Source organism: Taudactylus pleione, unplaced genomic scaffold (genome assembly GCF_031769625.1).
Source record: "Taudactylus pleione unplaced genomic scaffold, aTauple2 ptg000517l, whole genome shotgun sequence".
Lineage (NCBI taxonomy): Eukaryota > Metazoa > Chordata > Amphibia > Anura > Myobatrachidae > Taudactylus > Taudactylus pleione.
In genome coordinates this window covers 2,774,959-2,793,130 of record NW_028284919.1, presented here as the reverse complement: position 1 = coordinate 2,793,130, position 18,172 = coordinate 2,774,959, and the positions used below count along the sequence as shown (strand labels likewise).

The 18,172-nt window shown below is 45.1% G+C and overlaps 1 protein-coding gene across 1 annotated transcript in view; it reads right to left on the bottom strand.

Moving 5' to 3' along the window:
• The window catches only part of DPP6 (dipeptidyl peptidase like 6), a 587,423-nt gene that overhangs the window by 153,066 nt on the left and 416,185 nt on the right, over positions 1-18,172 (bottom strand). Inside the window, exon 7 of the mRNA XM_088450360.1 lies at positions 10,498-10,579. Coding sequence (XP_088306486.1) covers positions 10,498-10,579 — 82 coding nt within the window. The remainder of the gene's footprint in view (positions 1-10,497; positions 10,580-18,172) is intronic.

Sequence of the window (18,172 nt, the reverse complement as noted above, 5' to 3'; positions counted from 1 at the left end):
ACGCAGTTGCTAATACGCACGCAATCGGGCGATTGTTGCGTTCTGTGCATACATATGCATCGCAGTGCGCGTGTGCGAGCTAGCTATTGCAATAGGGACTGCGATCATAGAGGCTACACAGACCCCTCGCAAAGTGACTGACAGGAAGCACCGTTTGTGGGTGGTGACGAGGGGTGGTCGGGGAAATGTAGGCACGCCAGTGCGTTCACACTCCGTTGCAAGAGCGTGCATAAATTATCCACTACGATGCCATACGCAGTGTGAGGTCTCATAGCGTGCGTGGTTGTTAGCCTCACACACACTTGTACAAGCCCTGACCTTACTCCGAAATTGCTGTGATGGTACTCCATTGTACTGATGGTTTCGCTATTCTGCTAAGTATTACGGATGTGCATACGGTAAAGTGGGCGTCCTTTTGTTGTGCTGAGTTTGCATTGCGGTCGCAGTGGTTTGGCTTGCTATCACAGTTGAACTGCGTGCGTACGCAGTATTGCGATCCGTAGTGAATCAGGCCCTTACAAAACCATGGAGATATTTGTGAATTGAATACTAAGGCATCCAAATACTTGCATAAGTTTGAAGAAAGATAAGCACCCTGGGCCTGATTCAGACCCACTCACAAGCGGGTCGATGGCCGTGCAGTGCGCACGCCACTGCGTGTGCGCGAGCCCCGGAGTGAGCGAAAAATCACTCACTCCGGCGCTCGCATTCAAAAGGGGCGGCAGTCGATGTTGATCGACAGCTCGTCCCGTTTGGTAGGCAGGTCGCGGGGGGTGGCCTGCCAAATGGAGGCATTCCCGACGGACCGCCTGCCGTTTGGGGGCGGCCCCACTGACATCACGAGTGATGTATGTGGTGAGCTTCCGGCTCTATTAGAGCCAGAAGCTCACTGGGGCTTGCAGGAACAAGACCCTAACACAAGGGTCTTGTCGCAAGCCCGATGGTCACGACCATCGCGACCATCATATGGCCACTCGCAAAAGCTGTGGGTGGTCACCTACAGCTTAGCGAGCGGCCAGGAGGCCGACACCAAAAAAAAATAATGCCGCCCTTATTCAGAGCGAGCGTTCTGAAAGAGCGTCCGGCTCTGAATCAGGGCCCCTGTTTGTTAAGGAATGTTGCTAGTTTCATTAAGGGGTTAAGGGAGGAAAAGGGCGTAGCTGGGAGGTTGTCTGTCAAAATGATAGGGTCACTACAAGTCTTATAAATAGCCTGGTTGAGGAGCCATCTTCCTCATTCCAGTTTTCAATCAGGCTGGCTGAGTATTACAGTTTTCGTTTTGCTGTTAAAATCTTTACTTCTGCCCTTTCTGTCATCCCATTATCATAAACTGTGCACCCTGCTGTCCCTCTCCCCTTCTCTGTAATCTCTCCACTGATAGGACACGCAGGTTCATGAAGTATTTGGTGCAAAAGCTCAAGGGGAAGCGTGGGAGTCCAAAGAGATCTAGTACACGGTCGGCAGCTAAGGTCCGGAGGCAGCCGGGGATATGGTTCATTGGGCCTCATTCAGCTTGGTTCGCAAGTCTGCATTCGCACGCACCCAGTGGATTGTTGCATTCTGTGCATGCGCGAAACGGCCGCAGCGATTGCAAAAGTGAATGCAGCAGACACGCAGAGCCACTGAGAAATGATTGACAAGAAGTGCCATTTGGGGGTCGAAGGACCGCAGGCAAGCCTGTGCGTTTGAACGCCGTTACAGGGGCGTGTATATTTAAGCCCCAGCGACGGCATTCACAGTCAGAGGTCTACATGGCGACAGGAAGTTTCGCAGGTTGTGAGTCATGTCAGTTTCAACCACAACTCTGTATATGGGTCCGATGTTACTCAATGTTACCGATGTGTTCGCTGACTTGCTGATGTATGTAATGGGAAGTGGGCGACTTTATAAGCTGGTGGGCATCTTGGTATAGTGCTGCGGTCACAGGACCCGATTCAGACCCGCTCGCTAGGCTGCGTTCGCACGTAGCCTACCAATGTTTGCAATCTTGGCATGAATATAATACGCAGTGCGCGTGTGCGAACTAGTCCATGTGATCGGGAAGCGTTCGCTCACAGCGCATAGCCACCTCACTAGAATGAGTGACAGTATGAGCCGTTTGTGGGTGGTGACAGGGGTTGGTCGATGGAAACGGGGGTGTGGTGGTGCGAACGCAGGTGTGTTAATGCCGTTTCAGAGGCGTGCATAATTAAGTGCATATTAAGTGCAATTTTCTGTTGTCAGTTAGAAAGCGTCATAATACATGTCACAGGGCTGAATTACACACTGAAGCACTCACATTGCTTGTGGTAGGGTATGGTCAGCCACAAGTGCTGCGTATGGGTCCGGTGTTACTCGATTTTATCGATTGTTGTATACACTTCCTGGAGATGACGTGGGATAGTGGGGGTCTTAAGACAGGCTGCTGGGCATCTAAATACACACTGCGATCGCACGCCAAGACATAGTAGGCGTGCTAATGCCTTGCCACGCGATCGTGGGATTTGCATACTTTGGCTGCACGCGAACGCATCTAGCGAGTGAGTCTGAAATGAGCCCACAGTGCGATCTCATTAATTTGCATATTTTCACAACGTGTGGGTGTGTAAGATTGCAGACTTGCGATCCAAGATGAATGACACCGATTGTGTGAACACGGCTATAGTTAAGATTAAAGTTTAGGGAATGGATTAGGAAGGGTAATGTTGTGGACATGTTCACCATTATGGCTGATGCTAAAAAGGCTTTGGCCAGGTGAAGTCCGCCGGGGTAGCTGTGGGAAAAGCTTTCTGTTCACTCCAAAATTGGTTAGCGGCATGAACGTATTCGCGGTGTGTTACTTAGAAATCTGGCTGGGGGAATACATGAACATGCTGAAATACGATGAGACTTTCAGAAAGAAGCAGGAGGGTCAAGCAGTATTTAAATTCGGCTTCAAGGATGTTGAAATCTGGCTGGAGGTCAATCAGCAGCCCAAGGTGCCTGCTGATTCCACGGCAAGTCGGAAGCAGCCCTTTCCGGACTGCCCTGGTCCCTCGGGCGCTGGGCGCTATAAGTGCTACACGTTTAACAACAATCAATGCAACAAAGGAACAGGATGTAAATACAGGCATATCTGCATGCTGTCTGGAAGTCCTGCCGTGTTCGGGGTGCAGGAGCTGGTCGGGGAGAACACCATACTGAACAACGAGGGGGTGTTAAATAAGGCACCCTCGTCAATTAATTTGGTTGAGTTGGGGAAGTGGATGGGTCGTTATCCTCTCAGGGAGGAGGCAACTTTTTTTTAGATGGTTAAGGATGATTTTTGTTTGCCTTTAACTTGTGATATCTGCGTCTCCAAGCGGAATCTGAGGTCAGTGCGGGACCAGCCTGAAGTCGTCAAGCGTAAACTGGAGGCAGAGGATGGCGTGGGGTGCGTGTGAATCCCTTTCTCGTCTCCCCCTCTGAAGGAGTTATGTATCTCACCTTTGGGGGTAGTACCAAAGAAGGAACCGAGTAAGTTCCGGTTGATCCAACATCTTTCTTACGTGGAAGGGAGGTCGGTCAATGACACGTTAGATCCAGTGGATTGCCGAGTGGTTTACCAATCATTCGAACAGGCCCTAGAGACAGTGCAGGGTTTTGGGAGGCAGGTACTGCTTGCCAAGGTGGATATTGAATCCGCCTTCTGATTGCTGCCCCTTCATCCGAACTCTTTTAAATATATGGGTTTTAAGGTAGTAGGGAGCTATTATGTGGACAAGTGTCTACCGATGGGCTATTCTATTTCGTGTTCCCTTTTTTGAGTGCTTCAGCTCATTTTAGCAATGGTGTGTGCAGGCAGGTACAGGTCAGAGAGGGGTTGCCGATTACCTAGATGATTTTTTATTAGTGGGGCCAGCTGGTAGTTTGCGGGGATCTGCTTTTTTTCGCTGCAAGCATTTTTTGCCGTTCAGGGCATGCCAGTTGCTCATGAACAGAAGGCCATGTTATGCGCCTGTCCTATCTGGGGATAGAGATAAATACTCTGCTTGGTCTTTGCCGATTACCATCGGAGAAGGTTCACCGGTTAGGGGAGTTGTTACAGTCCTTTGTTTTAGCGAAAAAGGTGTTGCTAAAGCAGTTACAGTCCCTTTTGGGCATCCTAAATTTCGCTCTTAGAGTTATACCTACAGGTAGGATTTTCTATGGTCGGTTAGAACTCACCACGACAGGAGTTAAGAAGTCTCACCACTTTATTCACATATCGCAAGACTTGAGAGAGGATCTGCTTGTTTGGATGTTGTGTCTACGGGAGTTTAATGGGGTTCGTAAATGGCTGCCAGCACCAGTGGACAATTCTGAACTTCAGTTATTTACAGATGCATCCAGTTTGTTGAGTTTCGGGTATTTTTAGAGGGCGAATGGTGCGCAGAAGCTTGGCCCGATTCTTGGAAGCAGCAGGGTCTTACTACAAGCATGCTGCTTTTGGAGCTCTTTTCAATTGTGGTTGCGGTTGAACTGTGGGCTGGCAAGCAACAGTAGGATTGTGTTCTGGTGTGATAACCTGGGCGTCGTGCATGCTATCAATAATCAAAGGGCAGAGGGCCTCATTCAGAGTCGGTCGTAAGCGGCCGCTCGGTCGTACGCATCCGATGTTTCCAAACCACGCATGCATACGGTTAGTTGTGCGCATGTGCATACGAGACCTTGCGATCCAAAATGCTGTTGATCATACGGCTTACGAGCAGGAATTGGCTTCCGAGAGTTGATTGACATGAAAGGCTGTTTGTGGGAGTTGACAGGAGTGGTGGTCTGAAAACGCAGGCGTGCCTCACCGTTTTCAGGGCATTTTAGGGGCATACATAAATTACCTGCTATGACTGACATAGAAGGCCGGAAGTAGTAATACGTCACTCTGTGAGCAGGTTCGAGGCCTGGCTGATCGTACAGCTTGAGGTTGGGTACGTGCTCTCTCAAGCCCCAGAGTACAATCGATACTATCGAATGTTACTGATGTTAGGAGTGATGTTTCTATTTTGAGCCACACAATGCAAGCAGCTAATAATCATTTGTTGTAGCTTATAACACTGCTAATTGGCATGTAATTGATTCAGCTGCGTTTAGATTAGCAATAATAAGAATAAATATATTTCATGGGGATGGCTTATTCAATGCGGTTTTTTGTTAAGAAGCTGGAAGAAGCAACTCTCCCAATGACAGAAGCGCTTCAGCTCATGCAGGAAGTGAGGAACAAAGAGGCTCTTGGACCAGTGGGGGCATCCATAGGCAAGAAGTTGTAGGCTGTGCTGGACGCAATCCCGATTTCAAGAAGATTGAAAAAAGTGGGTCTTGTTCTCTTTGGAGAGAGAGTGCATGAAACACTGCCTTGGAATCCTGTGGGAATAGCAGCCCTTCCCTCATATGACGTGGAGAGCAGTTTTAGCACACTCTTAAATTTTTATTTTTATTATTTATATTTTATTTATGGAAGCAAAAACACTGCAAACAGATATGCAACTTATGAACATACAAGTTCAGCATAACAACAGCTGTTATACATAATGACGAACAATACATCAGACATATATACATCACAGCAAATTCCCAAGATGTCGTTAGCATGAAGTAAACTCATAAAATTCAAAGCCTGACATGAATACACATGTATAATAAAGTATAATCATAATAGTGAATAGTCGAGATAAATAAAAAGAAAAAAGGGGATGATGTCTGGTACCCACCCGCTAGGCAACGTTATAGGAGGATCTCAAAAAAGAGTTTGGGTCTCAAACCATTGAGTCAGGCGCATATTATGGTAGCTATAAAGCTTTCCCCCATGTCAAAAAAAGAAGAGGCTTTCTTCTCTTTATCGAACATAGGGACTGATTCAGACCTGATCGTACGGCTGTGTTTGAATGCAGCCTGTCGATGCGAAAATATGCTAATGACCCCATATGTAGTGTAACAGCAGCACAATAAGTAGACACCCAACACTACATAATGCCGCCTACTTCCCTTTACTAATGTTCTCGCAGGACAGCGAAAACATCGGTAACATCGAGAACCATCGGACCCACACGCACAAGTTGTGGTTGACCTGACCCTACCACAGATATTGCCAATGTTTGTGTGTGTAACTAGATGTTAGGATGCGTATGCCGTCACTGGGACTTAATCATGCACGCTCCTAAAATGCCATTTAAATGCCCAGGCACGCCTGCGGTTCTCTGACCCCCCGTCCCACCCTCAAACGGTCAGGTCCTGTCAATCACTGTATGGAGGCTCTGTGTGCTCGCTGCAGTTGATTCCCGAATGCAGCGGCCGTTCGCGCATGTGCACTGCGATGTATACGCATGCGCAGAATGCAAACATCAATAGACTGCGTGCGAACACAACCGTGCAATCAGGTCTGAATCAGGCCCATAGTCTCCACCCAGTCCATTCGAAAAAATAAACTTCAGCTTCTCCTTATATAGATTGATAGGAGTTGGGTGTATCCATTCCTGTAAAATGGCCTTCTCTGCCGCTACACTTATTGCAAGTAGTAATTTCCTGCTACTCGGAGTAAGTCTCTGTCCCCTCGGAAATATACCCAGGTAAGCCCATTCAGGGGTGGAAGCACATAGCTGACCAAATGAGTTTCAGCATCCCGCTGTACCCGTCTCCAGAAACCCTGGACCACTGGGCATTCCCAAAGGCAATGATAGAGATCCGCCTCCAGTTGGAATTCTGTCAACCATTGGCGCATTCCCTGGCTGACCAAAGCGTGGTCTAAGTCCTCACTAATAGATAGATGTGGCCTCACAATTATATATTGATCTAGAAAAACATTGGTCTAACGGGTTGTGCCAGACAGTTGCTGAGAGCATTTAAGCAAATTTTAACAGAAGACAGAAGAAGTTTTACTCCTGAAAACCTGTCAAAGTATTTCATTGATCAGTGTCATGTTAGAAGTAGGAATGATCTAATTTAGGAGTTTCAAATGAGAAGTTTTCATATATGGCACAGTGTTTCATGGGTTGAACTGGCCCCTTCTCGCACCCTAAACCTAACCCTTCCGGGGGGGTGCTTGATCCTACCCCCCCAGTGTTGCCTAACCCTCCCTCCCTGTAGCCAAACCCTAACCCTCCCCGGCGGGACGCCTAACCCTAATCACCCCCCGACTGTTCCTAAACCTAACTTCTAAGAGCTACCAAGCCCCACTTACCTTCGCTCGGGATTTCGGCTATCTTTAGTCCCGGGTTGGGCTTCCGACATCGGGATAAAGATAAGCGCCGGGATTTCGACGCCTATCTTTAGTCCCGGGTCCGGCTTCCGACGTCGGGATTCCAATGGCTGGCATTCCAACCGCCGGTAATATAACTACATTCCGTGTTTCACACATAATGGTATATTGCATTTCATTGTTACAGTAAGCCTCATGATAGGAGTTTCAAATAAGTAGTTTTCATATGTAATTCATATATAAGACAAGCACAGTGTTTCAAACATAATATGTTGTGTGGTTTTGTTTTAATTTTCATACAACGTATAAATTACTTGATTTAATTTTTTTAAAACCTATAAAATCCTAAAATATTGAATGAAAAAAACTAATTTTAGATTTTTAGATCCTAAAAATCCGTACCCTACTCATTACTTATCTTATATATTTAAAAGGAGAACTTTAGGATAATAAAAATGGCTGCCAGTGCTAGTAATAATTTCTTCTGCAGGCATAAAGGCTTTACACCAGATTTATGCAGCCATGTGTACCCTTACTTTAATGGGAAGGGGGTTAATGGTAGTACAACTTATTTTCCCAAATTTTTCCTTTAGCATATTTTTTTTTTTTTAATGAAATATGTATTTTTGATTAATTACCTTATACTGTATATCTAACATGGATGTTCTATGTGGTGGACTAACCTTGAACTTGTACTAAACGTTTATCAACTGATAATGAATGCAGTCCTCTATTTGTTTATCTCTCATCTTATTGTTATTTATTTGGAAGACAATAACATCTACATAACAGCACTTTGCTAACAGTCCCTTTTTCTAGCCCTGAGAAGCACCACATAAATGAATTGATTATTTTAAGTGCTGCAGGGTTTATTTTATTTATAGGCCTTTATGTGTCATGTAGATGCATTTCTCAATTTAGGTAGAGAGATTGATGGTGTCGTAGTCACCTGTAGGTGTCTGTCTGGCATGACTAGAGGGTTTCCATCAAAATAAACACACAGAGTAACGGACGGACGGACGGACGGACGGACGGACGGACGGAAGGAAGGAAGGAAGGAAGGAAGGAAGGAAGGAAGGAAGGAAGGAAGGAAGGAAGGCAGGCTGATTAGGCTTCAGATTTAAACATGTAACATAGGTGTGACTGTAGCTATGCCAGACCATGCAAATGATCTGGAGCACAGCCGCATAAGTCACTGTAAAAAAGGAACATATTCCTTTTACTATTTAACACTTAGGGGGGAATTCAATTGTCCACAATAATTTTTCATGTGGCAAAAACGGGACTTTACTGAAAAATGTTTTTTTCGGTCTCCGGGCAGGTGAAAAAAAATCCCTGATAGTGCCGGCTTCCTGTCAGCAGCCCGGCATACGCTGCTGTGTGCTGGGCCGCAGTGGGACGAGGGAGACTGCTGAGCAGCAGTTTCCTCTCCTCTGCGGAGGGGGTGCATTCACACTGATCACGGCCCCATTGGGTCTACACCTGGCTGAGGGGCTCACAGAGCCCTCCTATTCAGTGCTGCTGTTGTTTGTTTTTCCTAAGGGGGCGTGGCCATGCCTCCCACGATTAGGCCACGCCCTGATAAGGTCCGATTTTTCGGGGCCAATTGAATTAGCCCAGGGAATCAATTAGCCGGCGGTAAAGTACCACAGCTAATTGAATTCCCCCCTAAAGCTGGGTACACACCTAAAAAATATATCTGCAGTTTGAGTGACCTGCAGATATATCTTAAGATGATGGTTGTTCATACACACTAAACAACCATCATCTGTCATCAGGTAGCGGGTCCTATGTTGCGCCCCCCTCCCTGCGGCTTCCGCTGCCATCGTCTGTATAGCACAGCCGACGTAATATGTCTGGGAATGACAATGTTCACAAACATTTCACTGGTACACACTGGCCGACGGGCACACAATGTATTGGCTGATCTATTGAATGGCCAGTATATCTGCCAGTGTGTACCCAGCATTAGGGCCAGATATAATAAGCTAAGTGGCTTGTAGTTTATCACTCTCCAATTTATCACTTTCCAGAGCTTAGTACATCTCCTTAGTCTGTGACTTTACACTTACCTCTAGCAGCCTTTAATCACTCACTGATTCACTCAGATAAATGGATTGGCCATTGCTTACCAAGTGACAGCACAATTACAGTATATCTTCAATACTCTGAGCATTAGCATGATCTGATTGGCTATAGGTTGCTCTCTCCCAGCCCACTTCAAAAAGGGAGACATGCAAGTATGCAGGAGATACAGATTCATAGCAAAATTTTGCTGTAGATTTACAGTTATCCACATACTGCTTGCAGCAACTTCCATAGATATCCCGAAGTCCAATACAAATGTCAGCAACCACAGAAGTTTCACTGGTGTTTGAACTAGCTTTTTTAAGCACAAATTGAATGGCAGTGGGTACAATGTCTTAAAATATAGGGGGAGATGTATCAACCCTTGGAGAGTAATAAAGTGGAGAACTTGCCCAAAGCGGGATAGGTATGATTTACCACATGGCCGGCGGTTCAAATCCCAACAGCGGAAGCCTGCCTAACCTCCCCCCCCCAAGTGCCTAACCATAACCCCCCCTAAGTGCCTAAACATAACCCTCCTTCCCCGTTGCCTAAACCTAAGTCTCCGGGGGGGGTGCCTAACCCTAATCCCCCTTCCCCTAGCCTAACCCCAAGCCTCCCGGGGCGCTGCCTAACCCTAAGGCCCCCCCCGGGAGCCCCTGACCTAATCCACCCCCCCGCGCGGCTGTCCGCGCCCGGCTTCCCTTTGAACGGGATGCCGGGCTCCCGGCGTAGGTAAAATGACAGGCATTGGGATTTCGACGCCAGTGATTAGACTCTTGCCGGGATTAGAGGGGAGTTGGGATGCCGACGGTCGGGCTTTAGACCATCGGCATCCCAACTGCATACCCCCAAAGCAACCAATCAGCTTGTAGCTGTCATTTATCTAGCACAGTCTTTGAAATGACAGAGGCTGTTTGGTTGCTTTGGGCAACTTCTTCACTTTATCACTATCCAAGGCTTGATACATCTCCCCCATAATGAGGATCAATACAAACACTGTTATTGACACTGAAGCAGATTCACTGAACGGATATAAGATATACGTAATGTTTATGGTAAGGAATGGTATTACCCATTGTTATGCTGCAGCTGGTTTTGGTGTGATTCTCTCTTTTCCCTTCCTCATTCTTTCTACACATTTATAGAAAGCTTTTACCTTGATGAACAAAGTTTTTTATCCTCAATAATTACTTAACTGCACATAGCAACATTCTGTACATAAAGGTCTGCATAGTATTTACTAGAACCAAATTCTGACTTACCAGTTGTTGGCCCTTAGGACCCCAGCCAGCATACTGCAGATATGCCTTCTCTACCTCAGGGGGGTTTAAATCAGTCAGTTTACTGAAAAAGAAAGAAAATAATTAAATAGGTTTTTGTTCTTTCCTATCTAAATAGTTAACATATAAACCTATACACATATAATAGTACAGTACTATTGCAGTAAGACTCAAACCAGATTTATTCTATTATAAAATATTAAACATACATAGGTTATATAAAAGTGCAGAGGATATGTACGTAGTAATATCATCAGTTCATGAAGCATATCTTCTGCAATACTAGGTAAGAATTGTAAATGTTGCTCCTTATAGTTTTTCTGTGTCCAACTGTTTCTGTTTTATCAAAGGATCAGATGGTTCTTATGAACCCTTCAATATACAGTAAACACATTATCTCTGCCCTTTGATCCTAAATTCAAGGAATATCAGTTGTATTATGTTAGAGGTATTGCACTTTGAATATAGGCGCTAGTAATGGAATACTGATTACATCTTCAGCTACTTTGTTGGTTTGTACTGTACATGCTCCCGTGCAATTAGGGAAGGCTTTGCTCTATCTCTTCTGTACTTTTTAGCCATATTTTTATGTCAACAGTGTTTTATTTCTGACTGTCACTTTGAAATGTGACAGTGGGCTAAATTTATTATGTGGTGCTTGTCAAAGCCACCACGTCTTCGATGGGTTTAAATTAGGGGTGTGCACCGGCCACTTTTCGTGTTTTGTGTTTTGGTTTTGGATCTGGATCTTTCTTCGTGTTTTGGATCTGGATTGGTTTTGCCAAAACCACCCTTCCGTGTTTTGGGTTCTGGGTTTTGTGTTTTGGATCTGTATTTTTTTTTTAAAAAAGCATAAAAACAGCTAAAATCACAGAATTTGTGGGTTTTTCTGCTCCTATGCTATTATTAACCTCAATAACCTTAATTTCCACTCATTTCCAGTCTATTCTGAACACCTCACACCTCACAATAGTGTTTTTATGTCCAAAAGGTTGCATCGAGGTAACTGGATGACTATGCTAAGAGATACGAGTGGGCGGCACAAACACGTGGTCCATCTAGGAGTGGCACTGCAGTGGCAGACAGGATGGCAGTTTGAAAAACTAGGCCCCAAACTATACATAATGCAAAGAAAAAAAAGAGGTGCAAGATGGAATTGTCCTTGGGCCCTCCCACCCACCCTTATGTTGTATAAACAGGACATGCACACTTTAACAAACCAAACATTTCAGCGCCAAGGTCTGCCACACGACTGTGGCTGAAATGATTGGTTCGTTTGGGCCCCCACAAAACAAGCTGGCAATTAATCTGTCCCTGCACAAACTGGCTCTACGGAGGCAAGATGTCGTCCTCATCCTCCTCATCCACCGATTCCTCACCCTCTTCAGTGTTGTGTACATCCTCATCCTCACAGAGTATTAATTCGTCCCCGCTGGAATCCACAACCACAGGTCCCTCTGTACGTTCTGGAGGCTGGTCTCCCTGGAAGAGTTGATAATTCATTTTATGAACATCATCTTCTCCACATTTTGTGGAAGCAACCTCCTACGCCTTTCGCTGACAAGGTTCCCGGCTGCACTAAACTCTCTTTCGGAGTACACACTGGAGGGGGGGGCAACTCAGGTAAAATAGAGCCAGTTTGTACAGGGACCTCCAAATTGCTTCTTTTTCCTGCCAGTACAGGTACGGACTGTCTGACATGCCTACTTGGATGCTGTCACCGATGTAATCCTTTAACACACAGACGCACGCTTGTCGCTGCTGCTTTGAGGATGCAAGTGCGGCTACAGCCCACACAATTCACAAAGACAGAAAAAAAAAGATTAATATTTTTATTGTTTGTGTAGCACACTTTGAGGGTGTCACCACCCTTTTAGCAGACAGACGCACGCTTGTCGCTGCTGCTTTGAGGATGCAGGTGGAATCTAGACGGGATTTGGAACCGGGGACACACTACCTCCATCAATTGTCTAAATCCCACTGCACTAATGGCGGATACCGGACGCACGTCTAACACCAACATAGCAGTCAAGGCCTCAGTTATACGTTTTGCTTCAGGATGACTGCTGTCGTACTTCATCCTCATCGCTAGGGACTGTTGGAGGGTCAATTGTTTAGTAAAAGTAGTGATGTTCCTACTTCCTCTCTGGGATGATGAACAACTCCCAGCAGCAGCAACAGCACTAGGAGGAAGTGGTTCTTGATCTTTCCCTATTTTATTTTTATCGGAGAAAGTTTGGTCCTCCATTTATGTTATATTGATATATACGTGCGGCTAAAGCGCACACAAACACAGAAAATATTTTTTTATTTTTGCTGGAGAGTAGTGCACTTTGTGGGTTACACCACCCTTTAAGAAATGAGCCAGCCGGCTCTTTACTTATGGGACACAGGCGCACGCTTGGCGCTGCTCCTTTGTTGATGCACGTGCAGCCACAGTGCACACAATTCACAAACACAGAAAATATATATTTTTTTGGTTTGGACTGGAGTGTACTTTGGGGGTTACAGCACCCTTTAACAGTCAAGCCAGCCGGCCATTTACTTATGACACAGGCGCACGCTTGGCACTACTTTGTTGATGCACGTGCGGCTACTGCGCACACAATTCACAAACACAGAAAATAATTTTTTTTTTGGTTTGGACTGGAGTGTACTTTGGGGGTTACAGCACCCTTTAACGGTCAAGCCAGCCGGCCCTTTACTTATGGCACAGGCGCACGCTTGGCACTACTTTGTTGATGCACGTGCGGCTACTGCGCACACAATTCACAAACACAGAAAATAATTTTTTTTGGGGTTTGGACTGGAGTGTACTTTGGGGGTTACAGCACCCTTTAACGATCAAGCCAGCCGGCCCTTTACTTATGACACAGGCGCACGCTTGGCACTACTTTGTTGATGCACGTGCGGCTACTGCGCACACAATTCACAAACACAAAAAAAATATTATTTTTTTAGCACTTGGGGGGAGCACCCCTGATGGACAGAGCACCCCCTGGACAACACTACAGCACCCCTTTAGGACTGGGACACTGCACAGGACTTTGGAGTGGACACAGCCCCTATGGAGAACTGACTGCACAACACAGTCCAGCCAGCCCCTATGGACTTTGAAGTAGTGGACACAGCCCCTATTAACAACAGCAGCACAGCACAACACAGCCAGCCCCTATGGACTTTGAAGTAGTGGACAACAGCAGCACTACACTACACTACACAGCCCAGCCAGCCCTAACTCCCACCCTCCCTCTTCACTGTCCACAGCCGAGTGAGAAATTGGCACCGACGCGGGTACCTTATATAGGATCCAAAACCCGCGAGACTCGGAAGGCGGGATGATGACGTTTTGCCTCGATTTCAGATACGAGTCAGGCGGCAAAAGTCGAGCCTGACTCGGATCGGACTCGGATCGGGGGGGCTCGGGGGGGGTTCGGATTTCAGAAATCCGAACCCGCTCACCCTAGTTTAAAGAGACCTTTCCAACTTTCTGGCTGCCCCATCATTTGAGTGTGTGATTCATTCACACGAATATAATGCGCTAGAGTATTTGGGTGCTCCCTTGTTCATGTTTGTATAGGTCAGAGTGGAATCTGTTATCTGGTGCGGGATTATACACAGAGAAGCAGCTCTACTCAGAGACTTTTTACTTTATGTGAATTGGTTGTTGTACTAATAAGCGTTCACCTGTTTTAGCTTTCTGTGAATAGAAATTCATAGTAGATGTTTCTGACCCAGGAGTATACCACTCGCAAGACTTACAGTAAAAGTAAATAATTTATAGCTGGGTACACATTTGTTGATATATCGTTCGTTCGATCGATGATCAATATATCACAAATGCATCGGTGCGTGTGTATACCCAATATGTCATTCACAGACATATCAGGCTGGACCTGCAGCACAGCCGATGCTGATATAGTACATCTTGCAGATACAGTATATCGGTACATCTGGCTGTGTATATAGGTGACCTGCCAACTGCACGTACACTAGCTGCAGAAGACCATGACACTGACATCAAGACTGGGCGGCCACACATATGGAGCGGCCGATTGTGTATAGCTTACAAATCGGCCGCTCGGATGGCACGGTCTGCTGACTGCTTTCTGCTATACAGAGTCCTAACTGTAATAATATGAGACCAGATTCTATGTGTGATACTGAGGACATATTTGTAACTGGAGTTTGTTTCCTAAAGTAGACAAACCCTTTAAAAAATAAAGAGATACTTTCAGTTTAATGATGTTGGGTAAAATTTGGTTGAAGCTTTCTACTAGTCCCATAGCCAGCGGTAACAGTTCTGTGGGAGGCTAGCTTATACGGAGTCACCCAATTAAGAAAAAAGATCTTTACTGAATGATGAGATACGTTATTTTATATAGATATAACATTTCAAAAATAACAATATACCGTATGTGAATTTGACATCTGAATACAGTATATGTGAAGTGTATATTGTGCCCAACCCATGTATATACCCTCTGGCACACCAGCCTTTCTGGCAAGTGCCAGAGTGGCCAGGTTGGCAGTCCCAGATTCAACATTACACTTTTTTAAATGTATTTCCAAAGTTTAACATTATTGTTTTTGTAAAAATGTTTTTTTGCATTTCTGCGTTACCTTTATTCATGATCATTTATTATTCATTATGTTCTTCACTAGTTGGCCACTAATTGACCAGTCTCCGTCTTTCATTTTATTAACTCCTCGAGGGGTTGAACTTCTTCTAAGAATAATTTGCTGGGAGGGAAGAGGGGAGGAGAGGAGAGGTGAGGAGAGGAGGGAAGAGGAGAGGAGAGGAGGGAAGAGGAGAGGAGGGAAGAGAAGAGGAGAGGAGGGAAAAGGAGAGGAGAGGAGGGAAGAGGATAGGAGAGGAGGGAAGAGGAGAGGAGGGAAGAGGAGGGAAAAGGAGAGGAGAGGAGAGGAGAGGAGGGGAAGAGGAGAGGAGAGGAGGGAAAAGGAGAGGAGAGGAGGAAAGGGATGGGCACCGCTGTCTGCACCACACATATCAGGAGGTGTAGCCATAGTAGCGGGAAAGTGTGGGGGCAGCGGAAGTGTGTGAAATCTGCAGCTGTCACTAGCATTAAGTGGAATAAGGATGGATCTTTTGGAGACAACCTTCAATTTTGTGCATGTGGCATCAGCGGCTCCCCTCGTGTGCTGGCGTTCTATGCAGCTACCTAATGGTAGCACCAGCCTGGAGCATTCACAACTCTCACATAAAGAAATATAACACAAAGTTGTACTAGTGACAAATTAAAGTCATCTAGAGGTGGAAAAAACCCTTATTGCTACAGCTTGATCAATGCTATAACAGTTAGGGGTCTATTCATCATCACTTAATTGTCACAAAAGCAGGTGAAAAAATGCAAATTATCACCTGCAATTGTGAACATTAAGATATCTCTTACTTACCTTCCTCTTGCGAAATGGCCCGCTGTCCCCATACACTAGTATGGGGACAGTATTCATCAAGCTCCGAAAATATAATATTTTCGGAGCTTGACTGCGTGAGCATTCACCATCTTCAGATAGCTCCTGCTCCAGCATCGCAACCCGCTCCTTCGCTATGGGAAGGAGTCCTGGGTTGTGATGAGGGATCTTTTCGGATCCCTCCGACCCTGTCCGGCTCCTTCTGCTGGACGTCGGGGCACTTGTGCGCATGCGTGACCTGTAGGTCGCACCTGCGCAGTCCCGTCACTGCTCCGACAGGAGCAGTGGAAGGATTCACTGCTCCGAAAAGGAGCAGTGAAACCGCTCACGTGGGCAGCTGATTTCGCATCAGCTGTCACCGCGCAGGAGCAATAATGAATTGCTCCGGCAGCCGCGGCAAGATAGGTCCCCAATAATTAACATGATGAATAGGCCCCTTAAACTGATAGTGATAAAGAATCCTTTGCAACTTTTGAAAAATAAAAAAAGCATAATACTTTATATGCTTAGGCCATTAATCTCAATCTCAGTATGCAAAATACTTTACTGTAAATGTAAACTTTAAATAAGGATGGAAGGTAAATTCAATATCCACTTTGACATCCATTTACTTTAAAGAGAGCAATTCTTCCCCATCAGTAATCTCAGTTTAGTGCTATGTCTCTAGATGGATGAAAATTACACATTCCAGCTAGTAAATAGGCTCATGCAAATTTGAAATGTTAAGTTGTATAATTAAAACAAATGTTTTATTACAATGTTAGTTCGAGCAAAGGTAGAAAAATATGATTAAAACGGATAATCCAGACAAGAAAACAGATGAGTGTTGTCAGTTCCAGTCACTGTTTCATCTTTCACAAGCATAAGATTCAATTACACTGACGAGTGAAGCATGAATCGTCCCAGATAAGCATTAAAGCCTTGTAAAATGATATTATCAGTAGTCGCAAATGGTGCCCTTAACACACATTGATCATTATATCTGTACATGTTGTCACCAGTAATCACTTGTGGACTTAAATCTTGGACATTGTAATAAAGATGTCCAAGGCCAAAACCACATGGGCATAAAGGGAAAGATATGTGACGTTAGAGAAGAAGCAAGTGTGGCACAGACAATGACAACATCGGTGAGTTTACATGCCAGCCTTCCAGTATTAAAAAGGCTATGCCCCAGATTCAGCAGCCATGCTGGTATTTTACCATGGCCCCACCACAAAGTATTAGACCATGCCCACTTTAAAATAGTTTTGTACAACATAAAAACATATGTTATGTGCTGTGGAGTCAGTCTCCCCTCTTCTTGTAATAGCTGTAAACAGCATTGCAGTGTGTCTGATTATAAATCCGGCTCTGTCAGTGGTAGGTATATGATTTAATGACCCACAGCAATCCGCCTGCCATCAATTGGAATGTTCAGTATCACAGCAAAGTACAGAGTGGCACGGTGCAGAGTGTGGGCTCACAGCAACACATTGGCTTTAAATGGGATTTATTTCTTAAAGTGAAAAAAAGCTTTGTCCCATCTATCAATGGCTCACCGCTTGCTCCAATGGTAGCCCTGCTCAACAAAATTGGGAAAGCCTATTTTATAGGGATCTGCTAACAAAGCACTTTAAATGTTGGCTACATGTAAGATGTACTAAGAATAAAATGTGGTTAAAATTCCAAAAACTGCCATTTCCGGAAGTTTGTCACATTCTCCATATGCATCAGGCAAAACTTTCCGAAGCTTGTTCCCAATAGACACTGCCATCTATAAATGAAGTTGCCTATAGAATCTTATGGGCTTCTTTCTGCAAATTTCCCCTGTGAGGGATCTGAGAGACCTCTCTCTGACGCCCCCCACCCACCGGCTTGCACATGCGCAGTAGGCCTCCCGAGTCATAAACCTGGAAGTCCTCACAACGCAGAGGTCGGCTCTTATCTGAAGAGCTGTCCTTTGAGATTATAAACACAATTATACATGCATAAATAAATACTGCTATGCATGCGATAAGAGTTTATAATAACAATTATACATGCATAAATAAATACTGCTATGCATGCGATAAGAGTTTATAATAACAATTATACATGCATAAATAAATACTGCTATGCATGCGATAAGAGTTTATAATAACAATTATACATGCATAAATAAATACTGCTATGCATGCGATAAGAGTTTATAATAACAATTATACATGCATAAATAAATACAGCTACGCATGCGATAAGA